The sequence below is a fragment of the Mustela nivalis genome, assembly GCF_964662115.1.
Source record: "Mustela nivalis genome assembly, chromosome: 3".
Lineage (NCBI taxonomy): Eukaryota > Metazoa > Chordata > Mammalia > Carnivora > Mustelidae > Mustela > Mustela nivalis.
In genome coordinates, this window is record NC_139022.1 from 104,941,702 (window position 1) to 104,968,944 (window position 27,243).

Below are 27,243 nucleotides of genomic sequence, written 5' to 3' on the forward strand. Positions count from 1 at the left end.
TTGTTTGTCAGTTGATTTCTTTCAGCTGATGTCACAGTCTTTTGTCTGTGAGATTGCAGTTTTTTGCTAATATGCTTAGCTACCCTCTTGAAGATCTGTTTTCTCCCCTACTGGAATAGGAATGGGATTGGTCATGTTCCTCAGCTTTTGGGAGTACAGAGTATTGAGATGGGGTCAGGAATGCTTTCGTCCTATTTCATCCTATTCCATGTTGCTCTAGTTCCTGCTGGGCTTCTGGAGTCCTTCTTGGTTCCATGTACTCTCTGGTGGGGCCAGTCCCTGTCCTTACATTGCTACTGGAAAGGGCTCTCCTGGGTTCTTTTTTGAAGGCTGCATGAATGGATTTTGGCTTTGTAGCATTCTGTTGAGGCAGAAGCTTATTAGGTCTCTTGTGAACCTCCTTCCTCCAATAGCCTCCTCCAATCACTTTTTTCCTTGGGTACCTTGGGTCTTTTGAGAGCAATCTCTGTTTGCTTGGCCCTAGGTATGACTTCAATATTGGGGACAGATATTTTCCCCATTTACGCAAAGGGTTGGTGGTTAAGGATATTCCCTGTCCAGCCTCCCAGCCAGTTACCTGGGCTGGCCTGGGATTGGAAGCCACTTTTCTTTTGCTGTCCAAAGGCTCTTTGGATTTAATTGCTGTTTACCTCCTGACTTTCTATTTAGTTTATGTCTTAGGGGGAAAGAGACTGTTTGCTTGACTGTTCCAGACTTACTTCTCCTGTCCTTTAAATTTTTCTTTAAAAACCCATTTCTTTTCCTAAGCTTTTGCACATTGTTTTCTCTTGTCAGGGCTGTCCTTTCAGTGTCCTTTTTGCTTTGTTTCCTCAGCTTCATATTTGCTCAAATTAGGCAGCAAGTTTCTGTTTGTGTAGAGGTGAGTGACTGTGTGTGTATGTGTGTGTGTGTGTGTGTGTGTGTGTGTATATATGAGTTTGTGCAGCCCATAAATAGTAATAAATGTGTGTTTGTAGGAAGAGCTCATCCTCTAACCTTTAGTCTGGAAAGCAGAAGGTTTTTCACAGCTGTTCCTGCAGCCAGCAGTTCTATGTGAAGGTGGCCTGGCTCTCTGGACACTTGTATGCTGGGAAGAGTACTGAGAGCTATGGGTCTGCTTAGGGACTCAGAAAACTGGCTTTCATCTCTCCATTTTCAGAGGGTGGTGGGGAGGGGGGGGGTTGTCCTATAACATCTGTTTCTTTCACCTTCTGGGAGTAGATACCCAAAAAAGGCTTTGGTCCTGAAGTTTGAGGTATAGGGTCAGCTGTAGGTCCTGCAGAAGGCAGAGTTCTGGAGAGTGGTTCCAGGGCGCCTGGCCTGGCCCTGATGTGTAGGTCCAAGAGCTAGTCATCATCCCTACTCTAATGGTAAGTAGGTACCAGATGCTTTATTAAGCACTTTCCATATATTTATTTAATCCTCTATAACACTGTTTGAAATGGGAGCTCTTATTATGCCCATTTTAGAGATTAAGAAACTGAGGCATAGTATAGTTGTGTTCAAGATCACACAGCTAGGAATTGACAGAGCTAAGAACTGGCCTTAGGCCATTCTGCCTTTAAATTCAGGTATTATACTTTCTATCCAGTGTTTTTCTCTCTTTCCTTCAGGTTCCTTCTTTTAAGATGGAAGTGGGAATTCTAGTCCTTTCTCTTCTAGATTTGGGGAAACAAATACATGGATATACACTGTAGGTTAAGACTATGAGCTTTTCTGAGATGGGGTTCAGAGTTCTCCCAGGTAGCTTGCTGAGGTGGTTCTGTCTGCCCGGGACATTTTTTTTTGAAGATTTTATTTGACAGAGAGAGAGATCACAAGTAGGCAGAGAGGCAGGCAGAGACAGAGGGGGAAGCAGGCTCCCTGCTGAGCAGAGAGCCCGATGCGGGGCTCGATCCCAGGACCCTGAGATCATGACCTGAGCCGAAGGCAGCGGCTTAATCCACTGAGCCACCCAGGCGCCCCTGCCCAGGACATTTTTTACCTTTTCCTGTTCTTGTGCTCTAGCCCTGAGATGAGAGCAGCCACTGTCCGTGGGGCCAACCAGCCATGTAAGACGCTTTCAGAGATCCAGCAGTCGCACTTCACCTTCCTCTTTTGGCTCTTTGCCATCCTCATCACATTCTTTTGTTTTCTTGCTTTTGGAGAAGATAAAAGTTGTGGGATAATGGTTGTTTTTTTTAAACTTTTATTTTCTTTAGGTGTCCGGTTAGCTCAGCTGGTTAGAGCATGGTGCTAATAAAATTTTTATTTTCTTTTTATCCAGTGCCTAGTCCTTTCCCTCAGTTCTGTCTGAATGGAATAAAGGACATGAGGCACCAAGAGAGGCAAGGGCTGGTGAGTCCAAAGGCCTCCTCCCACCCGTGCCCCAAGCATCTGCTTCCGTAAGCTGTACAGTACAGTCAGCTGAAAATACAGATTGCTGAGAGCATCCAACCTCTATTAAAGTAGAGTTGCAGCCTACAGATGGCCAGTTTTGATAGGGAAAAAAATGGGCATTTCAAGTCCTAATTATCTTTTTTATCCCAAAGCCCAAGGATACCTAAGGAAAGAGTTATTGGTAGAACATTGAAATGTGTTTCCTTTCCCAGATCGAGTGGTGGTGGTTTAAATCAGAAGATCGTAAATGTAAAGATGTTCCTCTGTGGTCCAGTGAGAGCCAAGGATGATGGGAAGATTTGTTTTACAGTATGTACAGGGATAGGTGATCAGGGAAATACAGGGTTAGTGGGTTTTGGGAAGGTTTGGAAAGGGCACTAACTGCAGGCCAGGTGTGCCTACTATGCCTCAAAGGGGCGCCATGCCTTTGGCTTTATTTACATCAGTGTACTGAGGTGTTCTCTTGCTGCTGCTGTTGCTGCCTAAGTCCCTGGTCATGTTGTGAGCTGTCCTGGTAAAACATAGCTGTGTGCCACTTTCTCTTTCCTTCTTTCCACCCATGCCCCACCCCTCTGCACTCTGAGCATAAAGCCCAGAGAAAACTGTGCCTCCATGTTCTCTACCTGCTGCTACTTGAATAAGGCCCAAGCCCAGGTTGACATGGCTACAGGCCAGGCCTCAGCAGCATGCAGGACACCATACCCCATGCCTCTGTGTTGCACTTGCTCTTAGGGTATCCCTGCAAAGCCTGGGAAGCTGTCTCATTCCTTTCTCCTAGCCTCACTTCTCCTAGCTCTGTCTCCTGGCACCTCCTCCCTGCAACATGTTCTCTCTCTCCCTGTGTTTCATGGAGAAATATATGGAGGCAATAAATAGGTCAGGTGTGCAGTCCTTGTGGAATTATTGGCGGGGGGAGATGAAAGATCTATTTGCAAATCAATTGCTCATCCTTAGTATTGGCATAAAATGCATCTGAGGGCGTTAGTATGTGTGCAGGAGACGGAGGCGGCTGGGAGCCCTATTGGAGCTGCCCTTTCTCTTGCTGCCCCCCCCACGCCCCCTCCCCCGACTCCAGGAGGTAGGGAAGCTGCAGTGTGTGTATCAGCTGCCCCCAACCTCTTTTGCCTCAGTCTCTTCTGTATTTCTTCCTGCTGCTCATTTGTCTTCTTTGCCCTTGACTAATTCATTCTCATTTATCTCTTCCTCTTCATCTTTTCCCCCAACATCAATTCCAGTATTTATCCCTGGCTGTGAGAAGGGAGTGTTTAACTGTGTGTGTATCCATTCATGTACAGATGAACACTACTCTTCATGCAGGGAGGGAGATCTGTGGCTTTGGGGATAGTCTTTGTTTTCTCTTATGGCATATTTCCCAGTAATGCACCCCATTCCCGTTTTTTATTCTCCTTTTCCCCACAGGCAAGCCTGTGGATTAAGAAAGGTATGGGGCATAGAGGAATCTCTAGGGAACATTGTGTGTTCTCAGGACCCTTCTCCCTGGGCCTTTCCAGCCTTTTCAGTCCTGATGTGGAAGCCTCTGCTGCTTGTTCATCCTCACCCAGGCTGCCCCCCACCCCGAGATCTCCCCCAACCCAGGCACGGTCAGGTACCTGTCCAGAACCTAATGCTGTGTTGTGAACTCACTCCCTGTCTTTCAGTGTGATTGGTGCCCCAGGGAACCAGGTTGCTGGGGAAAGCTCATGTGGCACTCCGCCGTTCCATTTTGTCGACCAAAAAAGAGGGGAGAAGCTGGCAGAAAGCACAGGCTTTTGCTGCTGGGTGAGTGTAGCAGCTATTTTTAGTGCCCAAGCCTTTGCTTTTCCATTTGGCTATGCTTTTTTAGCACAGTGCCAGTCCAGCAGGGCTGTTTTCCTTTACGGCTCCAGATGTCCTTAAGGAAAGTTTCCGTCGGTGGCTGAGAAGGTGTGGGCTGAGCAAGGGGTAATAACTGCTGAGAATGGGTTCAGACAGGGCTTTGGGTCCCACTGCAATCCTGTTATAGGACCACTTTCCTGAGGTGGAATGTAGAGTATGGCAGGAATAGCAAGGAGAAAAGGAGAAAAACATCCTCTTCAGAGATGTTCCCCTATAATGAACACAGTTACGCCTCTGTTGAGTAAACAGCCTAATAAGGTGTATTAGGGCTGAATGACCAACATGCAAACCTTTTATAAGGGTCTGGACTAATGCTGACATGTTCTGACTTTTTCTAAGGCTTCTTAAAAAATCTTAGCTTGTTTTATTTTTTTCTTTTTGCCCTTCTTTCCTAGATCATGTGCCAATTTTTTTTTTAAAGTACATGGGTTTCTCTTCATTTTTTTCCATGTTTTATTTAAATTCCAGTTAGAGAATATACAGTAATATTAGCTTTGGGTATATAGTATATATAGTGATTCAGCAATTTGGATTAAGTTCTCTTGACTGCCACTCTAGTATACTGACCAAAATTGTTTCACTGAGAAACCCATTAAGCAGTAACTCCCCTGGTAACCCGTAATCTACTTTCTGTCTCTCTGAATTTGCGTGTTGAAGAGAATTCATTTAAGTAGATTCATAACAATATCTTTTCTTTTGTGTCTAACTTACTTCACTTGGCATATAATTTTTTTCAAGTTTGATTCATGTTGAGGCATGTATCAGAATTTCATTCTTCTTATGACCAAATAATATTCCATAAGTGTGTATATACAATATTTTAAAAACTCCATCTGTTGATGGATATTGGGGTTGTTTCCACCTTTGGGCTATTGTGAATAATGCTGCTATGAACATTCGCTTAGAAGTATCCGAGTCACTGTTTTCAGATCTGTTGGGTGGAATAAATACCTCGGGGTGGAATTACTGGATCATAAGGTAATTCTGTGTTTTACTTTTTGAGGGACCACCAAACTTTGTCCCACAGCATTTTACATTCCCACCAGCAGTGTATAAGGGTTCCAGTTTGTCTGCATCCTTGTTAATATAGGTTATTTTCCCTTTTTAAAAAAAAAATACAGGGCACCTGGGTGGCTCAATGGGTTGGGCCTCTGCCTTCGGCTCAAGTCATGATCTCAGGGCCTTGGGATAGAGCCCCACATCAGGCTCTCTGCTCAGTGGAGAGCCTGCTTCCCCCTCTCTCTCTCTGCCTGCCTCTCTGCCTGCTTGTGATCTCTCTCTGTGTCAAATAAATAAAATCTTAAAAAAAAAAAAAAAATACAGCCACCATAGTGGATGTGAATTAGTAAATATGTGGTTTTGGTTTGCATTTCCTTAATGATTAATTATGTTGAAAATATTTTCATGTCTCTATTGGCATTTGTATATCTTCTTTAGAGAAATGTCTTTTCAAATCTTTTGGCTATTTTTAATTTGGGTTGCTTGGTTGTTTTTGTTGTTGTTGTTGTTGTTGAATTGTAGGACTTGTTGATATATTCTGGTTAGTAAACCCTATCAGATGATTTGCAAGTATTTTCTCCCCTTTTCTTGGCTGTCTTTTTACTCTCTTGATAATGTCTTTTTTTTTAATGTTTACACATTTTATATCATTTATTTATTTGTATTTTTAAAAAAATTTTAATTTTTTATTAACATATAATGTATTATTAGCCCCAGGGGTACAGGTCTGCGAATCACCCAGTTTACACACTTCATAGCACTCACCATAGCACATACCTTCCCCAGTGTCCATTACTCAACCCCGTCTCCCTACATCCTCCCCAACCCTCAGTCTGTTTTATGAGATTAAGAGTCTCTTATGGTTTGTCTCCCTCCCAATCCCATCTTGTTTCATTTTTTCCTTCCCTACCCCTCAAGCCCCCCCCCCCCGCCCACTTTGCCTCTCAACTTCCTCATATCAGGGAGTCTTGATAATGTCTTTTGAGGCATAAAAGTTTTTAAATATTGCGGTGTTCAATTTACTATTTTTTAAATCACCTTTGGTTTGGGTGTCCTTTTCTAGAAATTACTGCCAAATCTAAGGTTAAGAAGATTTTCTATATGTTTTCTTCTAAAAGTTAAGCTCTTAAATTTAGTCTTTGATCCATTTTGAGTTAAGTTTTGTATGTGGTGTAAGGAAAGAATCCATCCCATCTTTTGTCTGTGGCTATTTACTTGTCTCAGAACTGTTTGTTGAAGAGACTCTTTTTTCCCCATGGAGTGGTATTGGCACCCTTATTGAAAATAAGTTGACCATACATGATTATTTCTGGGTCCTCAGTTCTATTCCATTGGTCTTTATGTTCTGTCCTTATTGGTTGTACCATACTGTTGCGATAACTGTAGCTTTGTAGTAAGTTTTGAAATCAGGAAATATGTGTCTTCCAAATTTATTCTTTTTTTTCCCAAGACCTTTTTGGTTGTTCTGGGTCCCTTGAGAGTCCATATGTATGGACTCTCATATGTAATCCATCTTAGGATGGATTTCTCTATTCTGTAACCACTTTGGTATTTTGATAGAGATTGCATTGAATCTGCATATTGCTTTGGGTAATATTGTTATCTTAACAATATTAAGTCTCTAATCATGAATATGAGATACCCTTTTATCCTTTTGTTTTAATTTTCATAGCTACTAGAGCGTGGGCTTCAGGCCTTCCCTTGGCCTCCCCAAATTGTTTGGCCATTTGAAAAGCGATGTGTAAGGCTTTGTGGCTTGGGAATATTGAATTGCTGGTTGATGGGATACTGATGGCATCTTTCTTCAGGTATAACAGTGAGCATGGTTTAGAAGTGAATGATTATGAAGGCTTAGGAGAATTTGGGCCCAGGTGTGTTCACACACAAATAAATCGGTTAGTTTCTTTCTCTCACTGTCATAGCCACTACTACCCTCTACAACCTGACAACAAGTTGATAATGAGGAAGGAAGGAACCATACCTTTGTATCTCCTGTAAGAGTCCTGCTTGGCTCTATGCTTCCAACTAAGGCATGTCTGCCTATGAGTGGCTGAACTCGTTATGGGAGATGGAGGCTTCCTTTAGATCTTATCCTGTGGTAGAAGACCTTTGATAACTCTATGCAGAAAATGTATGTTATCCTTTGAACAAGTGACATCTTGGGAATCACATTACTGGGGGACTAGGCACCAGCTTCCTGTTGACCTTCTGTTTGTTTGTTTGTTTTTTTATATTCCCCAGGGCCTGCCCCCTTCCAGGATGGCTCTTCTGGGAATGCTGCTTGGGCTGCTGATGGCTTCCTGTTTCACCTTCTGCCTCAGTCATCAGAACCCGGTAAATATCTTAGCATAAACAGAAGAATCCTATAAGGTCCAGGAAAACCTCCATGCCACAAAGGCTTCTGTGGGAGTAGAGTGAGCTTACTTTTCTTGTAAGAATGTGGGCAGCACTGGGTCAAGGAGTATGTGTACTTCTCTCCTCAACCCCCGACCTTACTCCTCTGGCCTCTATTAAAGCTCATAGCATAGTTTCCTTTGGAGAAAATATGATGATGATGGTGATACAATAATAATATCGATAATGATGATGAGTTTATCATGTATCAAACAGTTTATTAAGTTCTTTATGTGTATTCTTACTTAACCCCCTTAACTACCCTATGAAGTAGACAACTATGAAGTAGATCCTTCATTTTGAGAAGGATCCCAAGACTCAGAGACATTAAGTAACTTGGCTAGGATCATTCAACCAGTTTGTGGCAGAATTGGGAAGGTCAGGATTTTCCCCAAGAGAGCTGGTTGCTTGTGTGGTGAGCACCAAGTAAGACTCTGCTTCTTCCTCTACTCCTGTCTTCCTTGTGCTTTCTCTGTCTGTCTCTGTTTCTCTTTCTCTATCCTTCTGTCCTTTTCTCCCTATTCTTTCTAGGCCTCTCTTCATTAACCTAGACCTGACTGCTCAGGGTTTCTGTCATGCTACAGGCAGGAGTAGAGTGACTGAGAAGCCTCTGAACTTGGCCTGGCTGCAGCATGCCAGGGCTTCTGGCCCTGTTTCGCTGGCTGGCCCTAGGAACAGGCTGCCCTTGTCAGCTCCCAGTGCCCCCTCTTTCCTCTCCCCTGAGAAGCCTTGTCTGTCAGCTTTCTGACAGTTTTGCCCTCCCCTGGCCACCTTCCCCAACCCCAGGGGCTCCTACTAAATGTTGGGTAAGTGCTGCAGGCTTTGGAGCAGGAGGGCCTTGAAGTGCAAATGACAATTGTGATGAATTTAATAACAATCCAGCTCAGCTGAGTTTCACCTCTGGCTCATGGCAAGCTTCCACCTTCTCTCTAAAGTCATTTGTTTTCTCTCTGCCTTTCTCCCTACTTCGTGGAGCAGAAGAGATAGTGCAGTTAGGAGTCACGAATTCTTTTGAGCTTTTAATGTTACCTAAGATCTTACTGCTGCCTTTTTTTTTTTTGCCTTTTCCTCAAGGATAATGAGGATGAGATCCCTTTGGGCCCTGAGGGTGGCACTGGTCACAGCATGAGTTAGGGGCTGTCCTTGTCATAGCCTTGGCCAGAAAAGCACACAAGTGTCTCAAGGGATCCAGGCTGTGTCCCACTTCCCCCCAACCCCCCACCCCAACCTGCCACTCATGAGGATCCAGTGGTTCCCCTCGTGAGCTTTAGCAGATGCACAATTAACAAAAATGTGCTGATGGATTTGCTTAAGGACTGTGTTAGTAAGTCCCTTTTGGATAATAGTCCAACCAAATAGATGAGCTTTCAGAGCCATAATTATTCTGGCCCATTTATATTAGCTCTATTGAGTCTAGTCTCAGAAAAATGTTAATACTGACTTTCATCAACAGAAGCTACTTTTATCCTTATGTCTGTTCCTAAGCTGTATCCATTTGTCATAATCTTTCATCATGTGCTAAGCACAAGTAGGAGTTGAAGCATCTTTTCTCTCATATCATAAAAATTGCTGCCCTGTTGGCATTTAAAATCCAAATTCTGCAGCCAGCCATCACAACAGTGAAAATGGGTGGTGGAGGAGGAAGGGGTGGTTATGATGCTTTCTTCAGAGCCCGGAGTCCAGGCAAGAGCTCCTGGTGCCTGGAATTGTTCTCCCCAAGGGCATTTGTGCGGGTTAATGGCCACCCAGGAAGGGTTGTTTGTGTGTATCAGGGTATGGTGTGGAACCAACCACTTCTCCTGGCTTCTATCATTCTACCTCTCTGGGATGCCACAGCTTAGGAGCAGTGTGGATGCTGAAGTAGTGTGATTGTGTGGTATCCTGGACTTCAAGAAGGTAGTGAGTGATGTGGAAGGTAGTGGAACCAGTGGAAGGAGCAGAGACCCTTGGGAAGTTCCGTTTTACCACCTATGTTGGCAGTTGGGCCATTTCTGAGCTTTGTTTCCTCATCCAGAAAATAGGCTTGATACCTCTGTTAAGATTTCAGTGTAGATGATATGTGATTACATATACAGAGCACCTAGCATTGGGATTGGCAGAGTATGGTCAATAAATGTCAGCTATTATTTTTAGTAAGCACGTGGCTGCTTTTTTGACTTAATGTAGAGCTCTGGCAGATAGGGGTCTTGTCCAAGAATGTTGCCCTGGCAGTCTGTCTCTGTCACAGTGTCTGTCAACTTATCATTAGAGATTCATTCATTCTCCTGGATCATGAAGGCTTTGGTCTTTAAGAATCTCTTATTCATATATAAGTGCAAGGAAGTGAGACATGGTAAGCTGTTGTCAGCTAACACCTTAGCTGGAATGTCTTGCCAGTCAGTTGAGAAGAAATTGGTATTTGGAGTGATGGTAGCGGGGAAAAGAGAGTGCTGAGGTTTCAGCGTGGAACAGAGACCCAAGAAGCCAACTGGGAGGGCATCAGACATGGGGTTTACTTGAAAGTTAACCAAGGGCTGGCTGACTTCTGTCACCTCTTGGTCTTTTTCTCCTGTTGAGGACACTTCCTGAGCACAGAGAAACTAGTCTTGCTTGTCCTTTCTTGGGGACTGTGGTTTTTCACTTGGTCCATGGAAGTCTTCGCTTTCCCCTGGGAGGCCGGGGATGTGCTGGTAGATATGCAACGGTGATTTCACTGCCCTTCCCGCCAATTCCCTCAGCATTTAGGGCACAGCCTTTAGGACACATGACTAAGAACAGAAACACTGAAGGGAGTCAAAATTCCTGCATGGGCTTTGGAGCCAGGCAGGCCTAACTTAAATCTCTGCTCTGCTTTTTTCAGCAGTGTGATTTTTGGACAGGCCCCATACCTGTCCTCATCTGTAAAATGGGAATGAAAGTGTGTGCTTCACAGATGAAACTTGGATGAGTTGTGCCGCGTGGAAGGCGCTTTATAGCCTGGAGCTACGGATGGTAGCTGCTGTTACCATGGCAGCCTCATCCCTGTGATCTGCTTTTTCTCAAAACCTTTTCTGGAATGCCCTTTTTGAACTGACTGACATCCTCAGTGTTTGTCAGATGTGATTTGGGCAAACAGTCCAAAGTCACTCAGAGTTAGATTTGGTGAATAGGGTGAGCTGATCAGAGGAGCTCCAATTTGTATCACCCGCACTATAGATGGATTTGTACTGTAAAATAATGGCAGGGTTTTGTGTGTGTGTGTGTGTGTGTGTGTGTGTGTGTGTGTGTGTGTGTGTCTTAAAATCTGGTTCAGAGGTGACACTAAGAGGAAGCTCAAAAAACATTTGGAGCAGTGGTGGGATTTTTAGCTCCTTTAGGGCTTGGGGCATGTGGCTTAGTGGTTCATCAGTCTCCTTCCTGAATTTACTTTATTAACCTTAAAAGGAATCTAGAAAAAGAGGCTTTCTCAGCCTCTAGTCAAGAGAATGAACACGGACCAGCCTAGAGTTTGATGCCATGTTTCGTCATCACCATTCCTGTTGCCTCTTTCTGCTTCTCCCGGAGATGAGAGTTTGGTTGCTTGTTTACAGCCACACCTGCCAGGAGTTACCTGGCTAATAGACTAAAGCAAGAACTGCAGTTTATAGCTTAGAGATGTTTAGTTTGGTCCTCTTAGTGTTCTAAAATAAGAAGAGTTGAGATAAAAATCTGTTTTTCTGTTTTTCTCTTTTTCATGGCAGTGGTGGACCAGCTGAGTAGCAGCTGTGTTCTTAGTCAAGGCAGGAGAACTCCAGTTTTCACAGCACAAGCACTCCCCATTGTTGGACACCCGGCCCTCCTTGGCCCCTTAAGGCATTTGACCCTCACACTTTGGGAGTACATTTTATTAACATTCCCCTACGCCCATGGTCTAGTGTATGGTGCTTTTGGCAGAGGCTGACCAGCATGGATGGGCCCTGGCTTATAGGCTTCGGGTACTTTGTGGAGAAGGTAGTCTTTGTTCTAGAACGTGGGGCTACTCCCTGGGTTCTAGCAGGTGTGGCTACTTTGGACTTGCCTCACTCCAAGGCATCCAGAACATGTACCTGCCTGTGGGAGAGGGTTGTTCCTTTATTCCTTTGTTCTTGGATGATGGTAAATTAAGAACTGTGCTGGGCATGGGGGTACCGTGGTGAAAGAGACGGACACAAAGCCTGCTCTTAGGAAATCTGGCTTTTGGCCAGTGTTTCCTGCCATTCTGTCTTTATTTTAGTCTCACAAGCATGGCTGCTCTTTTGCTCCTAGTTTTCTTTTGAGCTCAGATCTGTGCAACTCCATGTTGAAGGGATACGAGAGGTTTGATGGGCCAGGCAACTCAGGTGTCCACAACCCAAACTTGACCTGAGTCATGTCATTGTGTAGTCACAGCACAGACTCATCCAACCTGTAGTCTATGGTTGTCTTTACAAGTGGTTAAGACTAATGGCTACCCCGTACCCAGAGCTAGTGGTTTACAAGTTGGTGCCTTGTCTCATGTATGAGCTAGACGTCGCTATTACTTTTGCTTTAGAAATGTGAAAACAGGTTTAGAAAATTGAGTACATTTCTGGGAATCACAAGAAACTAGGATTCGAACTTCTGTGTATATGATATGAAGCTTGAGTTCTTAACCACTGTGCTGTAGTCTTTGCCTCTCTTTACATGTGACATGATTTGAGGGCTTCTTCTTGTCCAAGATCTCTTCCTAATAGGTCCTGAACAAGATCTGAAGTCCTGCTATCTGAATTCCATGGCTATTTTTCTTGTTAAAATGTAAAAGTCTTTGGAGGGGCTTTCCATTATCATTACCATTAACTAAACACCTTGCCCTTTGACAGTTACTGAAAGGTCAGACTCTGGGTAGGTGCTGGGTAGGTGGGGATACCTATCTGAAGCTGGGGTGCTGCTTGGAAGAGATGCATTGCTACCTCCCATTCAAGGTTAGGCTTGTTGGGAAACCAAAATGAGATGTGTGTAAAGGTCCTAGCTCAGGTTTGGGATCATAGGAATTCACAAAATATGCTCACTATTATTACAGGAAGGCTCTGGAGGTGTGAAGTCTGAAATAACCTCCCAGTGTGCTAGTGGGGGTTCCTCCTTGCTATCCAGAGCTCTGGAACCCTCTGGTTCCAGTTTCCTGAGGCCCTACTGCTTTTATGCAAGAAAGGTTTAAAAATGGGACAGGAAGAATGCACGGCCTGGAAGAAGCAAAATGAATAATACTTGGTATTTATCTTGCATCTCTGTTTCCTGAGCTCAAAGTGCTCCACAGACATCATCTCATTAATCCTCCATGCTCTCCATGGGGTGGAAGGAAACAGGTTTTAGGAATTAGTTTTCAGCCTGGCTTCTTCCTCCTTCACCTCAGCTGGACTCCCAGCTTCCCATTTGCAGTCCTTTCACCCTGGGTTGTTATGTCCCAAGGGGTCATTTATGCCCTGTAGGCACCCCGGAGAATTGCCAGGCCCTGTTGGGCCCTGTTGGTATCAGTTGGGCCTCAGCTGGCAGGTTTTTTCTGTCTGGGGTGGCCATTTGAGGTCTTATTCTCCCATTCATGTGTTCATTTCTTCTTTTATTTTTTACTTATTTATTTATTTTTAAAGATTTTATTTATTTATTTGACAGATCACAAGTAGGCAGAGAGGCAGGCAGAGAGAGGAGGAAGCAGGCTCCCCACTGAGCAGAGAGCCTGTTGTGGGGCTCGATCCCAGGACCCTGAGATCATGACCTGAGCTGAAGGCAGAGGCTTTAACCCACTGAGCCACCCAGGCGCCCCAACATTTCTTCTTTTAAATACATCTTTTTTATTTGTAAGAGCAATTAGGTGAGAGTTTCAAATGTCACACAGTATAGTAACAGGGCAAATAAAAAGCAAAAAGCTCTTACTGTCGTCTTCTGCCGACCCCTCTCCCTAGGTTGTTCCCTTAACCCCCTTGAGATAGTAATGAACTGGGGCACCTGGGTGACTCATTTGGTTAAGCATCTGCTTTTGGCTCAGGTCATGACCCCAGGGTCCTGGGATCAAGCCCCATTTCACCTTCTCCTCCCTGCTTGTGCACATTCTCTGTCAAATAAGTAAATAAAATAAAATTTGAAAAGTGATAGTAATGAACTTTGTGGAGTTTTTCCCTACTCATATACACATAACACCTGCTGTGTTGATGTAACTGTATCACCTCACTCATTCTTGTTATGAGGCTAACCTTGTGAAGGGTCCAGACAAGGCTGGGGAGGAGAGGAGGACGGAGGAGAAAGGTATACCACCCAGGCCATGTTCTTTGTTTACCTGGTACTTTGCTATGGTGGGTCATGCCCTGTGTTTTCCTTTCTCTGAAGGAGTTTGCGCTCACCAGCCCAGAGAAGAGCAGGACCAAAGAAGCAGACAGAAAGGAAACCACAGCAGAAGAGGAGCTGGACTCCGAGGTCCTTGAGGTGTTTCACCCAACCCATGAGTGGCAGGCCCTTCGGCCAGGTACCAAGCCCAGCCTCTTCCTGTGAAACACACTCTGAATTCTAAGTGCATATGTCCTTCATCCCCACAAGGCTGTTTGGAAGAGCAGTCACTCTGTGGCCCACTGGAGGGGAACAGTGTGGTCCTTCCAAGTGGCGACTGCTGCTGTGGGGCTTAGGGACCTCTGTTTTCCAACAGAGCAGAGATTGTGGCATGTTATTGCCATGAAAGGAAGGCAGGTGGTGGGTGGCCGAGCATTCTGAGCAAGTGATTGAAAACTTTCTTTCCTTGTGCTTCTGAAACACAGGAGAGGCAGTGACATGTGCCTCACTCTGCAAATGCTATTTTAGGCTCTGCTGCTCGGCTCAGTGCAGCTGAAATATTGTTCACGGGAGAGTACTGAGCACCGGTGCAGGGCAGGAGTGTTCTGTTGCTAAAAGAACCTGTGCCAAGGAACAGGGGCTGATCCTGGCCTGGTTTCTAAATGGGGCATCCTCAGAAAGAACAACTTTCTAGCCCTTTTATGAACCTGGGCCCATAGCTTAGAAAGTAATGACCATTTGTGGAGAGTTCACCATATTCAGGTACTGTGTTAGGTGCTGAGTGTGCATAATTTCATTCAAACTTCACAACTGTAGGAACTGTTATTGCCTGGGTTTTCCTGTGAAAACACTGAGGCTCATTGACCTGTGTCATTCAGCTGATGTGTCCTAGGTCACTGACTACGGAGCCTCGAACCACTTTCCTTCGCACTGTCCTTCTCGTTCCAACCTTACTGACTATAGCCCCCCTATGGGGACACTTGGGTCTGTTCTCCAGAGCGGGCTCTTAGCACTGTGTGCTGTGGCAAGGTGGATGGCCAGCCCTGGCAGCTGCCACTGTGGTTTGGTCTGCTCTGAACCAGTATTCATCGCTGTATCCTCACTGTCCCCATTGCTTCTGTGCCGGCAGGGGCAGCGTACACTGTGCCAGCCAACTTTCTGGTAGCGATAGCGCCCCTGCTGGGCTTGCATACAGGTCGCTGATGCCACTGAAGAGTGATGAAGCACCAAGGAAGTGAAGTGGGAGCCAGGGGGAGGTTTTAGGAAAACCCCTATCACTGGGGAAATGTCCTGCCCTCCCTGTTGTGAGGATTCTTGACATCAAGATATCACTCAGTACATTCAGTTCTGATTTTAATTGGTAAATTCTCCATTTGTGCTATCCTTTGAATTTGATTGTGGAATTGGATGCTAGTAAGGGTGCATGAGTGTATAGGCTTCCTGTCCTCTCTGGTCTTTGATGGGGAAGGACACTTATGGTGAGGTGGAGAGACTTCTATGCCCCTAAAGTGCCCACCCCCCTAGAGATTTTGATGAGGGAGCAGAAAGTGTTAGCACAGTTTTTTCTGCCTGAAAGTCAGGGATGTGGCACAAGGAGGATGATGGAATATCTTTTGGGGACTTTTCAGAAAATGGCTAGTTTTTGTTGATGGGTATTTTCCCCAGTTCAGTAACTTTTGTCCCCTCAGGTGTCTCAAGGAAGAACCTCAGCTCTGTTGTCCTCAGGCCTCCAGGGAGGGCACCCTGGGATACATGGTCTGGGCTCATAGGAAGGTAGCTTTCCAGGCTGCATGCTGTGGTCTGTAACACCACGGGACCTATCTATGACTTCATGGGCCTTCCCACCAGGCCAGGTGGGAATTGGGCCCCAGCCTTTCAGCCCTGGAGCAGCTGCAGGTCACCCTCCTGAAATCGACCCGCCTCTGTTATTACTGTCAGCATCCTTACTGTGAGCCGCTTGTTCCTGGAAGTGATTTTCCTGTCTCTCTCTGTCTTCTGGTTTATTTTGGGATCTGTCTCACCTTACGGAGGCTCAGCAAGCATTTGAGTGTGGATTCAGCATCAGCTGTTCACAAGCAAGCAGAGGAAAGCTGTTTGCTGGCAGGTCCTATGGGTTCTGGGCAGGAAATTCAGATATTTGTCTTGGGGTGGAAGACCCCTGAGACCTAGGACTTTGTGCCTGTGTAATTGTTACTACAGAAAGCCGGTCATCGCTTCTCGGCCTTTTGGCTAAGATTAAGTGTACGGAAAGCCAGTCATAGCCAAATGTGGTGAAGTCTCTGCTCCTTGGGCATTTGTGAGATTCTGCTTTGTGCCAGGCACTATACTGGTAGCCAGAGATACAGGTAATATGTCACATTTACTGAGTATCGATGGTGCCAGTGCTATAACTACCCTCACTTTTATAGACAAAACTGAGTCTTAGAAGTGACTTAGTCAAATGACCAGTTTTAAACTGTAGAGTCACAGTTTAAAACAAGCTTTGTCTGGCCCCAAGCCTGAACTCCTCACCACTGGGCCATGCTGTCTTTTTGAGTAGCAAATGAGACATGATTCCTACCTTCTAGTAGCATATAGTCTCAGGATACAGTGACAGAAAAAGGCACTAGAGTTTTGGATGTTCTGGTGGAAGTGTCCTGTGCTCATTGAGAGCACAAAGGAGGGTATGGGAAGGCTAGGGCCTTCTCTCTGTATTGTTGAGATCTCAGTGGAATGGTGAGTCAAATTTTATGCTGCTGAGCCTTCAACCCCATGAAAGTTCTCTTTTTGAGCTATGTGTTCTTGGTCAGGTTGATGAGAATCTTTGAACCTTAGTTTCCTCATCTGAAAATATCTGCTTCCCAGAGATGATGTGAGACTAAAACAAGATTAACATATGTAGAATGTTTCACACAGGACTTGGCATATAGGAAATAGTAAATGGCTATAGTTGTCATTAAAAAATATATATATACCTCTGTTGCCTCCCTCTTCTTGGGACCTGAAGGAGAAGTGGAGGTTGACAAGGCAGCCTGAGCAAAGAGCCTTGTCCTGCCCGTCATCCAGTGCTGCTTGTTGGCCCCATGTGGGCTCGGGGAACCTCAAACCTGGGGTACCCTATTGACCTGAATTGACCTCTGAGGCTGTTAGAACCTCAGAAATATTGGCATCAGCACAAAGAGCCCACTTAATGGGAGCACGCAGAAAGCCTATGCAGGAACACATTCGTGTGAGGGGGTTAAAAAAAAAGGGAAAAGAAAAAAAATCCAAATCATCAACAACTGATGAGAGCAATCCAAGAATTATAGAACACCAGCCATCTGGTCAGATCATTTCAGATCTGCACGAGCAATAGGAGGGAATTGAATTTTAAAAACCTCATTTATAGTAGACCAACTACTCTGTTTCAAGTATTTAAGAGAGGAGTCTGATTTCCTGCAGGCCCTGGACATCTGTCTGAGGGAGCACTTGACTCTGATCCAGGTGACTCTGTGGACTTGTCTGGGAGGCCTTTGACCCCTTGCAGCTTGGAAGGGGGCTGTGTGATTCTTTAGTCCTCAGATACCACCTGCATGTCCAGCAGTTCAATTCTAAGACCGCATTCCTGGAGGTAGTGTCAGATCCCTAAGTTAAAGGTCTCAGTGACACCGCATCTACTTAAGATGCTAGTTCCAAGTCCCAGATCACCCCGTATTTATGACCAGCTATAAATTGGAAATTCCCACACCCCCTCTTCAGTTTCAATAATTTCCTAGAACAACTAGCTCAGGGAACTTAGGAACACACTTGGGTTTGTTGGCTTATTGTAAAAGGTCCAACTCAGGAACAGCCAAATGGAAGAGAAGCAGAGGGCAAGGTATGGTATACAGGGAGAAGTGCAGAGCCTCCCAGCCCTTTCTGGGCACACCACCCTCCTAGAACTTCTGCATGTTCACCAGATTGGAAGCTCTCAAATTGCTTGTTCAGGGGTTTTTATGGAGGTTGAATTTGATATACATGATTGAGTTTAATCACTGATGTCCAATCACTTAATCAGTCTCTAGCCCTCTCTCCTCTTCTTGGAGGTCAGCAGATGGAGCTAAAAGTTCCAACTGTTTGATCATGACTTTCTCTTTCTGATGACCTGTCCCCATCCTGAAGTTATCTAAAGCTGCCTTCGCTCCTTCCTCTACCCCTCAAGAGTCATCTCATCAGCATAAACTCTGGAATAACTCTGGAATTTACTGTCACTTGGTAAATTTCAAAGGTTTTAGGAGCTCTATGCCAGGAACCAAGGATAAAGACCAGATTTTTTTGAATATCCTACAGGATGAATTGAGTTGGGACTCAGGAGCAAAGCTCCCTGTGCCTTCTGCCACCTCCCCAGCTGTGTGGCTGGGAGGCAGGTGATCCTCCCTTCTTCCCCTGGTGTGGAGAGATTCTCCTTATGGGTGATCTTGTTCCCAGGATGGTCCACAAGTGTATGACCTGCTTCTGTCCCACCCTTCCTATACAGGCCTGTGCGTGCGCACACACGTCTAAGCCCATGAGCTGTGGGTGACTATGGGAGTATTGGTTAAAGGCAGTTTATAAGTTAACTCCCGTGTCTTATCAGACTGGTGCAGTGGGACTTGTCTGCCAGCAAAAGGTAATGCCCTGAGGGAGGTCTCTGAGGTAGCAATAGGTCTCTGCTCGTCTTTTCCTGGCTCAAGTGCAGCACTGGAAAGGTGTAACAAGGACCAGATAGAGGAAACAGGGTGGTTTTTGTGTGGCTTTCGGATAGTCTGTCTCCTCTCTTGAACCCAATTTGCTATCTCCAGCAACTTTAAAGGATAAGATGTTCAGCAGAGCTTCTCTCTGGTGCTCCTTCTTTCTGCACAATGCCTTCCCCCCACCCTCTCCATTTCAAAGCCTTTTGAGTCTTCTGGGGATTCCCTGAGAGCTTTATTTGTTCTTTCCTACCTATACTTCTGGCTCATCTCCATCACTACAACCACCTATGAAGCCTTTGTTAAGCATTCTGTGCTCTGAGCATCTCTTTTGTACCTTGGTAATAAGAATTTGTTAGGAGAACTGCTTGGGGCATAGCAGGATCCCAGGTCTTTTGGGGCCTATAAGAGCATTTTCTGAGGCTCCAAATTACCTTGTCCTTGGGGAGAAAAGGAAGGTGGGTTGGAATACATGAAGGTCCCAGAAGATTCCATGAATACAGTTTAGATCTCTCCATTTCAGTGAGCCCTCATTTTCCATTTGTGGTGTTCTCCCAGAATGGCTGACCACTGCTCCTCAGCAGCCAAATCCCACACCTCCTGGGGGAACAGGTGGAGGCCAGAACAGAAAAGCCTGTGAACTCCATAGCAGTGACTGCCAAGGCTGAGGCCACTTTGAGACTAGCTGGCTGAGCTCTGCACTGGCACAGAGCATTGTTGCCCGGGGTTTGGCCTTCATTACCTGGATGGGGTAGGCCAGGGTCCAGTTTGCAATCTGTGGACTTGGGTGGTAATAGAGAGCAGCTGTTGACCGTCCGCTTTCTAACAAGCATTTGTATGCTTAATGCTTACCCTAGGCTCTTACCCTTGCCTTTCTCTGCTTCCTCTGTCCACCTGTTCTCTCTGAGGTTTAATAAAGACTACTTAGCAGAAGGGCATAGTCTCAGCTCTCAAAAGTCAGGATACCCAAACTGGCTGAAATGAAAAACTTAAACTGGAGTAGAGATGATGGAAAACTAGCTGCCAAAACAAGTCCTAGCCCTCATGCCTAGGGCTTGGCTTTAGCTCAGACAATCTGTGTAGCTGTGACTTCCCTTTTTTCTCTCATATTGGCCTCATACTGCTGGCTTAAACTGACCAGGCCATCTCCAAGGTTGGGACTCATCAGGGCTGGGAGTATCTCTCAAGGGCTGCCTTGGAGCTGGAATGAGAGGTCCTTTTCCAGAACCTGTTCCATTCTTGGTTTTGTGATAGCATTAGAGGTAGGAATTGATTGGTAACTTAAGAGGAGGTAATACTTGTCTAGGTAGAGAAGAGGACAGGTAGGAAGCATGAGTGGACGGGAAGGGATGACATGAACAGAGACCTCAGAGTGAGAGTACAACTCCCTGGCTGGAGAGACAGGAATGTATAGGGAATAATGGGAAGATGGTGGTGGGGAGAGTCCCATCTGTCAGATAGGGGACGGTGGAGAGAGGGTGGGAGGAGAGATGAGGAGGAGAGCTAATAAGGCAGTAGAACTAATGATGTAAGTAAGTGTAAACTATTAGTGTGTAGTTGAGTCCAGTCAGGGGCTGTGTTGTGAATGGGAGATGAGGAAATGAAGAAAGGTGATAGAAACTCCTAGGTTTGAGGTGTTTAAGAGTAAGTGGAAGAAGAGAACTAAAACAGTAATTTTGGTGATAGTGACATCAAAAAACTTGTCTATGTTATGTTACATTTGTTGTATGTTATAGTGATGTATAGTTGATTCCATCAAGATGGAATGCTTGATGCTAGAGATAATGTGGTGGGCATTGAATGCCTGCCTAGGCTTATGGTGTAGGAGGACCCCCAGACAGGAATATAGTTAGGTAAGAAGACAGAGGAGGGGCCCTGAAGGGAAGACTTCCCAGAGGCAGGGTCACTGAAACTGAGTTGAGAGACCTTTGTAAATGTTTGAAGGCAGAAGAGAAAGGAATCCGTGTTGACAGATTTGAAATCCCAGAGAGGAGACCATTGATGAGATAAAATTGTATAGGTGCCAGATGGAAAGTCTTGGCCTATTGAATATGATGCACCTTGGAAATGAGAAGCAGAAGCTAGGAGACAGCAAAGATCAATGGGAAAGAGGTAGAGGGAAACTGATGAAACTTCACTTAGATGTTTTCTAAGTTTCCTGAGCCAGGCTGAGGGTGGGGTTTCTACCTTGGATAATGCGAGAGAAGGACTTGATTGGTTACTTGGGAAATGGAGGGATGAGGAAGAACCTCTGTGGGGAAGATGCTGAGACCGTCAAGAGGTCAGAACCAAGTGGTGTCCAGTGTCAGGAAGGGCGTAGTTGGGCTCCATGCTGGGCACGGTGCCTACTTTAAAAAAGCGGGGGGGTGGGGCATTGGCATTTGACAGCCTAGCCTGCCTTTGTTGGGGACCAGAAGCATTGGATTTGGTGCAGTCTGAGCCTTAGATTGGGATAGCTGGCAGGCACATCATTAAGGGGACTGTTGGAATGTTGGCCTATGGGGCAAGTTGGAGAGCTTTACCAGAAGTTCTTCTGGAATTGCTCCAACCTTGTCTCTTCTGAACCAGGGACTCTCAAGATTTTTTTAGGTCCCTGGCAGTGTCCAAATTCAGAAATGGAGTGGCACCCTACTGGCCACTGATCTTCTTAAATAGGCCTGAAAAGAACCTGAATGACGTAGAACTAGTGTGCAGGGGGCTCTGTGAGCCTTTTGGTGCTTGTGCTGAATCAGGCTGATTGTATTTTTGGTCCTGTGGGGGTTTTGTTTTGATACTGTTCATAAACTCATAGGTTGTGGTCTTGCCTTATTTCCCATAATATGTTGATTTGGGCAAACAAAGATTGAGTTGTATTTTAATTTCTTTAATTAGAGAACAGTCTGTTTTGGGTTTGTATAAGCAGTTATTTGAACGGAAAGAACCATTTCTTGGATTAAGAGTTTTCAGATTTGATTATCTGTAGACATAATTAGTTTATCTGGGTAGAGGTGAGTTTTCAGGTAATACTAATATGGTCAATTTATAATTTTTTTTTTTTTTTTGCCTAGGGAGAAAAAAGAAAACTACCTCTATATCCCCATCCCAGCAACCCTCTACATGTTGTATAAACATCATCTTGTTAATCTCCATTCTGTCATCCTGGTTTGCCAAGTCAGGCTTTTGGGCAGAGGATGAGGAGGTTGTCTAATCTATCATGGCCAAGAATGACTGAGGCAGAAGAGGACCCAGGAACTTTAGTCTAGCTGTTGGGGAAGGGGGAAAAACTAACATTTTTATTGGAAAACGCCCTTGTCCCTGGTGCCTTGTATACATTATTTAAGGGAGATCTCAAGGTGCTGCACCAAGGAGTGATTACCTCTTCTCTTGGTCTCTTCTGGAGCCCATGGTCTTCAGTGAAGGATCCCAAATCCCATTGCTTTTCCCAGGATTTCAATCTGCAAGATCATTGTTTGAAAGCAGTGCTATTTGAGACCTATGTGGGAACAAAGTAATGTGAATTTTAGAGGCTGTTGACATTGGGAGGGGGAAATTATTCAAGAGGATGCAGAATTGTTCAAGCTTTGTTTTCTAGATTAAATCTTAGGGATCTTAGGAGTAGATCCAGATGTCCCTAAACACAGTGGATTAAGTAGCCCTGTTTTATGTCTGATTTGAGGGCTCTTAGTTGGCTTTAGATTCTCCCTAGGTTAGATTGCAGAAGGGGAAGCTGGAGGAATTGTTCCCTAAATACCATTAGCATTTCAATTTCTAGTATTTGATCAGAGTACCCAGCTGAAGATACCTTGGAGTTCGGTATCAGTGGTAGATTGCAAAGGGGAGGGACTCTTGCGTAGTCAGCAGTAATAGGGGCGGCCACTTGCAATGTCAGTTTTACACAAGTCCATCTTAGTGTTGGCAGGGACACTTGGGGAGCTGAAAGGCAGTGGGGAGAAGGAAGAGACAGATCAGAAGAAGACTGTCTTTTCACCTATTTGCTGGCATCATCTGGCCCTGCTGATGCATGTCAGGAAAAGTCTGGGTTCTGTAGTGACTCACTTTGAACAAAATGTTCTCTCTCCCTTCCTCATTTTCATGCCCTGAGTCCTTCTCCCTTCCACCCTCCCTTGCTGCCTGCCCTCCCTGCCTCCTTTCCTTCTTTACTGTAATGGCCTTTACCTGCAGCTGAATGGCAGGTGGCAGGGATGGATAGATGTGGGGGTGTGTAGCTGGGGGAATATTTTCTCAGTTTTGCCAGCATCAAAGAAATTACTTCGAAGGCAGTCCTTCCAGCCATGCATTTCGCTGATCAGTCAGAATAAGAGGAAAAACATATTAGCATTGCCAGAGAGGCTATTTGGGAAAAATCAAGTCTGTGCAACTGAGTTATCTAAAGTTACAAGCATTAAAAACAAATCCTGGTGCGCAGCTGGAATGCTTCCCACCCTGTCTCCCATAGCCCTGTCCCTTGACACCACCCCCCTCCCCACCAGCACCCTCACCCCCGCCCCTGTGCTACATGAATGGGTTGTGCTTCAGCATTCCCAGAGAGCCTAATTTGAAAGAGGAGCCAGGTTGTGTTGGACTTCTCTGGGCCTGACATGGAAAAGCAGTCTAAGAAGTTTCTGGTTTGGTTTTGCTTTTTGTTTGTTTGTTGTTTTTAAATCCTGTGACTGCAGTGTCTCCACACCCTTGGAGAGGCCATTAGAAGGGGGTCCTTTTGAGTGGAGCACACCTACACGCTCATTTATTTTCTCTCTGCCTGGTGCTGGTCTGGAGTGAGGTCTCAGGACAGTGGCCTCCTCTTTATCCTTAGGCCAGGGAGGTACTTCTTGTAAAGGGAAGGAAATTTCTGATTGTTTGGGTAGAACTTAGAAGTTAAAGTTAAATGCCCTTTCTTCAGAGGGTAGCATCCCGGCTGTATTGTGGCATCTAGCCGAGTTTGGCTGGCAGTGGAGTGTTATAGAATCAGTCTCCCCATGCTCATACCTCAGCTCTCCCTTTTACAGCTGGGGAGTCTTGGGCACATTACCTAATTTTACTAAGGTTTAATGAAGTATTATTTGCAAAATAGGGATAGTAAGTAATACCTGCTTCAGAGGGTTGTCTTAAGTAGTACATGAGGTGAACATATTAATTGTTCACTGTAGTGCCAGGTGCATAGCAACAGCTCTTGTAGTAAAAATGTGTAGACATCAAACAAATCCACAGTGAGGCATAATCTAGAAAAAAAGCTGGCCATTACTCTGTAAGTACATCCAGGTCAAGAAAGAAATACTGAGGAGATGTCAAAGATCAGAGGAGACAGCAGTTATGTGTAGTGTGGTTTCCTAGATGAGAGTCTGGGACAGAAAAAAAGTGATTAGAGGAAAAACAGGTACAGTCCAAATAAAGTCTCGAGTTAGTACTATTGTACCAATGTTAGTTTCTCAGTTCTGTTTGTTTTATGGTTTTGTAAGATGTTAGTATCAGGGGAAGTTGGGTGAGGGGTTTATGGGATCTCTACTTCTTTTTCTTCTTCCTTTTTTTTTTTTTTTTTTTTTTGCAACTTTTCTCCAAGTCTAAAATCATTTCAGAATAAAAAATTAAAACCAAGGAAGTTAATGTTCAAGTGATGTGTTAGGTAAAAAGAGAAACTGACCAGAGTAGAGCCACGCACAGCAGATCTCACCTGACTCCGTCTCACCTCCTGTGTCTGAGAAGGCGAGCTCTTACTAAGGGGCCCCAATGCCCTCTTCTGTAGTCCCCGTGTACTTGGGGCATCCTTTGGAGAGGTTCCACTTTAGGCTGATAATTGGTCAGCAGTGGAGACACACACCCCATGTCTGATCCTGGATGGTGCTCTACAGCGGTTGGGAAGGAGACTACTCATTTAGCATTAGGACTCTCTGTGGGGCTGAATGATCAGGGCACTTGTCTCTGTTCCTTGGAATATAAATGAAGTTCTGCCTGTTTTATCTTTCTGTCTCAGCACCAGTCACTATGGCAATATGTTTGCAGATTGCGATGCCTACCCCTACGCTAACACTCAGTGTTTGATCATCCAGAAAAGAAAAATAAGTTCAGACCCAGCTCTGCAATAATTTATTATTTTGTTTCCTGTTTTAAGTGCCTTGCTCTTGCACAAAGCAGGCATTTTGCTTGCTCTTCTTGGGTGCAGAATATACATGTGCTTTTCTTATGACTGATGTGGTCATCTCTGCCATGCTAATGGTAGGGTGTGTAGAAGAAAGCCATTATTGTAATTGGGAAAATGTGAATCTTGGGGTTTTTCTTTTTCCACTGAAATTGGCTGTTGGGGGGTGGTTCTAGAAAGGATAAATTCTTCCATTCTGGCATACAACTCCTTCACAAGTATTTGCTGTCAAAAATTCGTATTTTCTAAGTTTAAAAAAAAAAAAAAAGGTTAATGCTAAAAAATGTTTTTTGTGTTTTACCTTAGTGGCTAAGGTGTACTGCTTTTTGCTGTTGATTTACAGATTTTATTGTCTGACCCTTGGGATGCATGTGGATTACTCAATAGTGTGACAAATGGCTGGGCTCTGAATTATGTATTGTATTACAGGGGAGTTCATAAACCATATTTCTCTGTAGGTTATTTTAGGCATAAGACTAGTGAACTGTCGTTTCTCTTTTGGTCACATGTGACTAAAAAAAAGGTGGGGGTTGGTGGTGGGAAGAAGTGTCTGGCTCAAAATCCAACAGAGCACCGGGAAAGGTTTTGAGTGTAGATGCTGGATGTAGACCGACTTCGGGTGTGGACTGGGAGGACTGGGAACACCTGGAATAGAGAAGAGTGGCTTTGCTGCACCTTTGCTCAGGCTGGAGCCCCTTCAGGAAAACTTTTGGCTTCCACTCCCCTGGGGCTTCTGTTCCAGTCAAGTAACAAATGGCCCGAGGCCAGAGAGTCCTGCACCCCGAGTAGACCTACCACACTCCTGCTCCCCTCCCCCTACATAGCCACTTGTGCTGATGGATGTGCAAATCCTTTACAGACGGTTTGGCACTGCTCGGCTTGCAGAGATCATCTGTCTCTTTTGAATGAGCAACTTGATGTTTGTGGCTCCTTTTTCCTGCACAGAGAGAAATTGCTTCTGCCTTCTGATGGAAATGTTTACCTTCCCTGGGGAAAGGTACTATTCTTTAGGGGTAATGTTTGCTGGTGCTCCCCACCCCTTGTGGGAGCATCAGCCTGTGCTTGAGGGTGGACAGGAGGAGGCGGCCATTGGAGCATGCAGAATTGCCACTGGGGCAGCCATCTGCCAGTGTCGTGGCTCACAGCCTGCCTCTGAGCAGGCCGCGGGGAGGGAGTGTCTATACTCCGGTGCCTGCATGCATTATGCACAGCCTCTTCCCTAAAAGAGCTTTCTGAATGTATATAACTTCTTTCTACCCTTTTCTTGTATGGTCTGCCTCGGGGCACCATTCAGAATCTCCCCTAATTATACTGGAGCTCAGTTTCTACTGTCTCGCATTTGGAGTTTCTGGTAATAGCTGATTTTTTGGGGGAGGGGTAGTGGGGAATAGATTTCTAAAATTGCATTGAGGGATTGATTTAGGAAAAAAATGCTTTTTACAAGCAAATTATCAAGACTGCAATGATAGAGTTTCCCATCAGTGGTGTTGAGACTATCCAAAGCCGGGTTAGCTTCCATGTCTTTTCTAGAATGGACTCTGTAATTTGAGGAGGCTGCTCTAATATTAAAATGAAATCTGTGCTTCTGATTGCAGACCACCACCTTCCCCACATATTGCCCCCATGTCCCCCTTCCCTTCCTAAGATGGAGGAGTTTTTGCACATGCTGCTTAGAAAAAGAAGATTTATATCATGACTCAATCCTCACCCACAGATCTAGGATTCCTGCCATCCAGTAAATTTTGGCAGGCAGGTCCTGTGTATGGAGAACATGTCCTGCCTCCCTATCCCTGTACTGCTCCCCTTATTGCGTTTGCGTCTTGGGTGGAGTCTGGGATGTCTAGCTTCCCATCTTTCCTGCTTTGCCTCCCAAGCAACTCTTGCATCTCCTATAAGGCTATACCTTAATATCTGTGAGGTACAGGGTTTGGTCTCTCATATCCCAGGGACTTGATAGAGAGACCTATAAAGCCTGTAATTATATTGTTGACCCCTTAAAGCCATTGAGGCTTCCAGGTGAGTGCTGGTGAGGCCATGATGCTGTTGAGAGTGGTTTACTGGTGACACTGGGTCCTCTTTTGCACTCTGGTAGGGGAGAGAAGAGCGGGGGGGAAAGGCACTGGGTTTTAGAAAATGCTTGGCTATGAAGACTTGGTTGAACGTCTTCTCTTCCCCATCCCTAGGTAATTCAAAAGAATTTAAGATAAAAGAGCACAGGGCAGAATAGGACTTTGGGGGCCAAAGACAAAGAGAGAGGTGTGGTGAGGAGAAAGAGGGCGTGCTGCTGGCTCACCTACGTCTTAGAACAGGACCTTCTTGGTCTGGCAGCCATGGACCAGCATGGGCTGAGCCCACTGTTGGCATGTGTACAAGGGAGCGGTGAGCACCTCAGAGACTGTTCCCTAGGGATAGGATATTGCTGCTGCCTCTGAGGCTTCTGCTCCCCTCTTCACCGGGCCACTGGAAAGCAAAGGGTCCTCAGCTGCTTTGCTCCTGCTCGAAGAGACTGGCCACATGGGGAGAAACTTAGGCCAAGTCTGGACCACATTAGATGTTGCTCCCTCTGTA

General features: G+C 45.2%; 1 protein-coding gene across 16 annotated transcripts in view; it reads left to right on the top strand.

Annotated features, from left to right (window-relative positions):
- SIL1 (SIL1 nucleotide exchange factor) overlaps positions 1 to 27,243 on the top strand; it is a 208,456-nt gene that overhangs the window by 47,058 nt on the left and 134,155 nt on the right. For 11 of the 16 annotated variants that reach the window (XM_082725574.1, XM_082725565.1, XM_082725562.1 and 8 more), the window contains 2 exons: positions 7,495 to 7,587; positions 13,960 to 14,095. In XM_082725574.1, coding sequence (XP_082581700.1) covers positions 7,513 to 7,587; positions 13,960 to 14,095 — 211 coding nt within the window. In that variant the 5' untranslated portion in view covers positions 7,495 to 7,512. Of the gene's footprint in view, positions 1 to 1,220; positions 1,371 to 4,037; positions 4,159 to 7,494; positions 7,588 to 13,959; positions 14,096 to 27,243 lie in introns of those variants that run through there. The other 5 variants (XM_082725575.1, XM_082725566.1, XM_082725576.1 and 2 more) reach the window with 4 other exon arrangements.